At 33.7% G+C, this 6,388-nt stretch overlaps 1 protein-coding gene across 2 annotated transcripts in view; it reads left to right on the forward strand.

Annotated features, from left to right (window-relative positions):
- Nucleotides 1-948: 948 nt before the first annotated feature.
- The window catches only part of map2k4b (mitogen-activated protein kinase kinase 4b), a 19,142-nt gene continuing 13,702 nt past the window's right edge, over nucleotides 949-6,388 (forward strand). The window contains exons 1-5 of one of the 2 annotated variants that reach the window (XM_016440865.1): nucleotides 949-1,262; nucleotides 2,856-2,891; nucleotides 3,930-3,962; nucleotides 4,417-4,519; nucleotides 4,832-5,006. In XM_016440865.1, the coding sequence (XP_016296351.1) occupies nucleotides 1,169-1,262; nucleotides 2,856-2,891; nucleotides 3,930-3,962; nucleotides 4,417-4,519; nucleotides 4,832-5,006 (441 nt within the window). In that variant the 5' untranslated portion in view covers nucleotides 949-1,168. The remainder of the gene's footprint in view (nucleotides 1,263-2,855; nucleotides 2,892-3,929; nucleotides 3,963-4,416; nucleotides 4,520-4,831; nucleotides 5,007-6,388) is intronic. The other variant, XM_016440866.1, reaches the window with a different exon arrangement.

Genomic DNA, 6,388 nt, shown 5'->3' on the forward strand with positions numbered 1-6,388 from the left:
GCATACAAAAATGCGGAAGTAGTACGTTCTGTAGTTTTTATACAAAAGTCCTGGAGTTGTCAAAAGTGATGCGTTTTATGTCATCCGACAGGCGTTTGCCGACATAAACGAGAATATGTTGGTGCAGGTGACACGTAAAAATAATACACATTGTTCGTTTACTTATGCCGATATTGTAACGATATAAAGTTGGTTGAGAATCTGTGAACTTGCCCTTTAATATTAGAAACAAGCGACAATAAACATGAAACACGCAATGAATACATTACCATTGTATATAGGCTATATGAAGAGGAAATTATATATATTGTTGCTATATAAATATAAAATTATATTTATAAAAGAAGTAGCCTATATACATTTTATTGCATTATACTGTGTGAGTGCATAATTTCAATAATGTCAGTAGTAACGTACAGTAGTATACATTTAGTTTTATATTTATATTCTTGTGGATGAAATCTTAATATCATTATGACTTCTTTTATAAATATAATTTTATATTTATATAGCAACAAAACAACAAAATAAACAGGGGAATAATAGGAATGTTCAGTAATATGCAATAATTTGTATTTAATTATATCAAGATTTCCTGTACATTTAAAACTAAATGTATATGTAGTTTTAGTATATAAATAACGATATAAAATTACATTGAATTTCATTATATACATACTGAATGTATATAATAAAATAAATCTTTACCAATAATAAACAAATGTGCCAACAGAAAATAAACCAACAAAAGAAATAGCAAAAAGTGGCAATGTGCAATAATAAAATATGTAACAGATGCTACATTGTATACAAACATATTTAAAAGTCTACTTTTTCGTGTAGCCTAATATTTAATTATTTTGCCTAAATGTGCATTTCATTTTGCGATTTTTGGCTGACCCTCGATTCATGAATGCCCCTTGAGCGGGGAGCCCTCGCGCACCTGGCAACCGCAGAGCCACCGATACTGCTAACCGAAGCTGGCTGTCCTGTCCCGCCTTACGACTGTTTAACTCCCTCGCTTCTAAACCTAACCGAATGGGCTGCGGAAAGCCTGTCGGTTCGCTGCAGTAGTCGCGTGTGTTGAGTGTCCAGCGTGAATCCAGTGTCCGAAGGGTCAATCTGCCTCACTGCAGTGCAGCCGCTGCTGGAGCCAAGCAGAACCACAATGGCGACTCCCAGTCCCAGCACCAATTCACCAGCTAGCGCTGCGGGATCCGCCTTACACACGCAACACTTAACGACAACGAGCAACATGCAGGGTAAGAGACGCAAACACAGCGTGAAGCGGCTAATGAGCCGTCATTCAGTGATGCGGCTCGAACGCAGCGAAACGCGTTTAGGCCGCGCACTCCAGTGTTTACAGTGTCACATAAACGCGAAGCTCCATGCTAAATGTTTTTTGAGCTGAGGCTGTAGGCCTGTGCAGTGGCTCGTGCAGCCTTTCTAGGCATCATATCCAGTGTTGGGGGTAATAAATTACAAGTTACGTAATCAGATTACTTTTTTCAAGTAACTAGTAAAGTAACGCATTTTTAATTTACAAGAGAATATCTGAGTTACCAACTCAGAATATGACGCAAACCTGCAATAATTAAATGTTAAACAACACAAATATCCTTTATGTATTTAATCCCATTCTATTAACCAATGTCTTTGCTTCTGACCTTCGATGATCCAGTTCAATCATAATAATAAGCAAAAATTACTCTAGACAAACATTTGTGTTTTTTTTATTGCTGAAGTGTGTTGAAATTTCTTCTTCTGCATTCTACTGTACGGACGTAAATTTACTTTCCCTTCAGCCTGAGGCTTATTCATTTCACTTTTGGTGTGAAAAGGCTTTTATATTTGCCAAAAATATAACTTTTTTATTTTAAAAACAAACAAGCAAGCCCTGTCCAGATTTAAAAAGTAGCACAAAAGTAACGTAACGCATTACTTTCCATAAAAAGTAACTAAGTAACGTAATTATGGAGTAATGCAATATTGTAATGCATTACTTTTAAAAGTAACTTTCCCCAACACTGATCATATCTATGCTAAATGCGCTGCTCTGATGGCCAAAACTGCTGGATATATGTACAGCTCACTGAGGTTCTCTACACGACTCTTGCTCTGTAGCACCGCTGTAACAGAATCAATAATCTTACTGATATTTTATAGATAATGGTGATTCTGATTGATGGCCGTTTATAATTTCTATTGAGTTGTGTACATTTTGTTGTAAAAAAATATTTAACTGCACTCTATTCAGTGTTGTTTTAGTATCATTCAAGTACTGTTTATAGCTTTTTAATATTTGAAAGTAGATTTAATTTATTTATTATTTTTGCTTTTATGGTAATTTTAGTTAAAGTTTTAGTATTTTGTGTTTGTTATTTTTGTTAGACTTTATTTTTTATATTTTTATTTCAGTTAACATTTTCTACAGTTTTAGTTAACTATAATTAATAATACTGTTATAGTTTTTGTTAATGTTTTGAATTATATTTTCTGTTTTACGTTAATTTTAAAGTTTTATTTTTTTGTTTTGTCATTTTTATTTGATTTTGTTGTGGATATATATATATATATATATATATATATATAGTTCATTTTAGTTATTTTAGTACGTCAACTAAGTAAAAATGAGAAATGTTGCATTGGCAACTAGCTGAAACTAAAAGTTTTTAATATTTTTATTTAATTTTATTTTAATATTTTCTACTCGTGTTAATTTTAGTTATAGTTATAATTTTAGTTAATTATAGCATGTATTTGCATTAAGATGATCGTAACGGGTCAGTCTCATACTATCCAGTCTGACTGTGGTCTGATTATTAGTAAATGAATGATTTCTCCTCCTCATTCAGATTCCAGCACATGCTGGAGGTGTCAGAATGAAACCGGTAAAGCAGCTCACAAACACTTCACTCTTATTTAAACCATCATCAGTTCAGTTTATACAGAAGCTTGTTTCCACCTCGGAATAAAAAGGTCATTGTGACTTTTATCTCACAGTTCTGAGTATTCTTTGATAAATTGCAAGTTTATATCTCACAAATATATATATATATATACAGTGGTGTGAAAAAGTGTTGGCCCCCTTCCTGATTTATGATTTTTTTGCATGTTTGTCACACTTTAATGTTTCAGATCATCAAACAAATTTAAATATTAGTCAAAGATAACACAAGTAAACACAACATGCAGTTTTTAAATGAAGGTTTTTATTATTAAGGGAAAACAAAATCCAAAACTACATGGCCCACAGGTATTTATTGGCTGCTGTCTCTTTAAGACCAAATGCACGGACACGGATTCGGTTTCTTTCTCAGCTGTTTACGTTCACTTAAGACATAACCGAATGTGTTTACTAGAATACTTGCCAAAAGGGTATTTTAACATAACTTTGTGTGTATGTGAAAGAGGAATCAATTCGCTGTTCACGCGGTGTCTCTCTCTCTCTGCGTATGTGCGGCAGCGGCTGAGCGCACAGAAAACAGCGCGTGAGTTAAAATTGCTTGAATGTGTAAACTTAACAGTTAATTTGCGAATCACATGTGTACCGAACAGTGCAGCCTGATCCGTACGGATCATCTACGAGCCGTTGCACCCTTAATATATACTGTATATATATATAGATATATGTATTGTTTGCATTATGAAATAAAAAATAAAAATTTGTGAAAATTGACAAAAAAAAAATAGTCACAGTTTGGACTTTTATCTTAGCACTGCGAAATTATGTTTAAATATGAGTTTATATCTTACAATTGTCTGAATTGTGAGATACAAAGTCAGAATTGCGAGAAAAAGTCAGAATTATGAGGTTAAAAGTCACAGTTACCTTTTTAATTATTTTATTCCATGACTTAAATAAGCATCCATAAGTTTATCATCATTTGCATGGATTTTCAACATTCCCCCCCCCCCCTTTTCTTTAGGATTTCAGATCAATCTGTCTGGAGTAACCCAAAGTAAGCTGGTTTTCTGTGCTATTATAACGGTTTGCTTGTAGTGTGGTTTCTGCTGTAGATGCTGTAGTTTAAGAGCAAAATGAACCACATATGAATCAAATATATTAATTTAGACAAATTATTTTTAATAATTTAAATAATTTATTTAATTATCTTAATAAATTATGTAATTAAATTGTTATCTTATTAAGATAATAAATAAATTATCTTAAATAATTTAGAAGAAATCATGATTAGTGCTTGCCTTAGCAGAAGATAAATAAACTTCACTTCACCAAGCCACACAGTTTGAGCTGTTTTCTGGAATCATCTCATATTTTGATTCGCAGTTATTTCCATATTCATTTCTTTCTGCATGCTTTCTGTTAAATTAGTTTTTTGTTTTTAAATACAAAACATAAAAAAAGTCTCCATTACGCTTTGCAAAGCAATCTGAACTTTTTCTCTTTTACAGGCAAACGCAAAGCACTTAAGTTAAACTTTGCGAATCCGCCAGTTAAACCGACCGCACGACTCCCCATCACGACAGCTAACCCTCCGTTCCAGAATCCACACATGTGAGATTTCAATCACTGCTAATGTTTTGTTAAAGGTCACGTGTGTCATTTTTATGTTGAATATGCAGAGAAAACGGTAAGTAATTTGTAAAAACTGGCTCAAACACGCCTGTTTGTATCCTGACACTCCAATCAGCCAATAGCATGAGTTTGGGGGCGGGACATACTGTTTTATCAACCAATTACAGATGGGCAGAGTTCGGGAAACCTGTTTGGCAACAGTCATGATTTTTGCAGTTCCGTTTGGTGATGCAGTTTCATGAGTCTGCGCTGTAGTTTCTGTGTATAAAAGCATTGACTCGTGCGTTTCAGAGAGCGGCTGCGGACGCACAGCATCGAGTCCTCAGGCAAGCTGAAGATTTCTCCAGAGCAACATTGTGACTTCACGGCCGAGGACCTCAAGGACCTGGGGGAGATCGGGAGAGGAGCGTACGGATCCGTTAACAAGATGGTGCACAAACCCAGCGGACAGATCATGGCTGTCAAGGTGATTCACATTATATGTGCTTTATAATCAATTCTCAAAATATCAGAATTATCCAGCGGTAATGACTGGAGTCTGGGAACATTGGACAAAGGAATGGAATAATTGAGACACCTTTGGATAATTTTTTTTCTCATATAAAACTGTAGAAATTCTCATAGATACTGAAATAGAGCACAACATTCAGTTCCGGAAATAGAAACTCTATTCATTTTCTCCATAGGGAAAATAAATATAATTAATTTTCAGCAATAACTGATAAACCTTTAATGTTCTCCAACATAATGTTAATCGATTGTATATCCTTTTGTTTGAACCCATCTGTTCGCATTGTCAGCTTCTGTTTTAAATAATTGTTCAATAGCAGAATTCATGGTGGAAAACTGAATTACCCATAATTCCAGCAAAATTCCACCAATCAGGGAGTCACAGTGAGCAAAGTGCACTAAGAATAGATCTTTAGCTCAGCTAGAAAATTAAATAGCATAAAAGACAGAAGAGAATGAGAAAAAAAACAGATGAACATATGAACTGAAACAAAGTACAAACATATGACTAAACATAACAGCCTTTCATTTTTATATATATATATATATATATATATATATATATTAGGGGTGTACGGGCTCACAAAATTCACTGTTCGGTTCGATACGACAAAGGGGTGTCACAGTTCGGTATGTTTACGATACAGCAAAAACAAAGAAATGCCAGACAAATATCCTTCTTTTTTTATTTTTTATTTTTTTTTATTTATTAAAACTAGTATCATATGATCTTAAAAATATTTTAGACTTTGGAAGGCCTTTTGACTTTTGCCGTTTATCTAAGATGATTTTGGAAGCTTTTTTAACATTCGTTTCTTATTTATTTGGTTCCACCGCGTTTGCTGATTTTCAGTGTTTAAGTTATGTGTTATTTTATATTAGGCCTATAGCATGGTGTATTTGTACTCGTTTTGTTAATAAATTAAACATTCTGTGTTTAATGTGAGTTTGTCGTACTGTCTTGTTGTTGTCCATTTAATCAATTGAGGCCGAATTGACGCTAATTCGAAAGTGAAAGTAAAATGCGCACATGCATTTACAAGCCATTTAAAAGCGAATAAAAGAAAACTATAACGAACTACCTCACCGTCACAACCTGGAGTACATTATATTTCACACACTCCACCGTGTTTGCTGATTTTCAGTGTTTTATATTTAAACTTCGTGTAAGTTATTTGTTATTTTATATTAGGCCTATAGCATGGTGTGTTTGTATTCGTTTTGTTAATAAATTAAACATTCTATGTTTAATGTAAGTGAGCTTGTCGTACTGTTTTGTTGTTGTCAATTCAATCAATTGACGCCGAAATGCCGCTAATAGTTCGAAAGTGAAAGAAA

This window comes from Sinocyclocheilus anshuiensis, unplaced genomic scaffold (assembly GCF_001515605.1).
Source record: "Sinocyclocheilus anshuiensis isolate Anshui unplaced genomic scaffold, SAMN03320099.WGS_v1.1 scaffold454, whole genome shotgun sequence".
NCBI classification, from domain to species: domain Eukaryota; kingdom Metazoa; phylum Chordata; class Actinopteri; order Cypriniformes; family Cyprinidae; genus Sinocyclocheilus; species Sinocyclocheilus anshuiensis.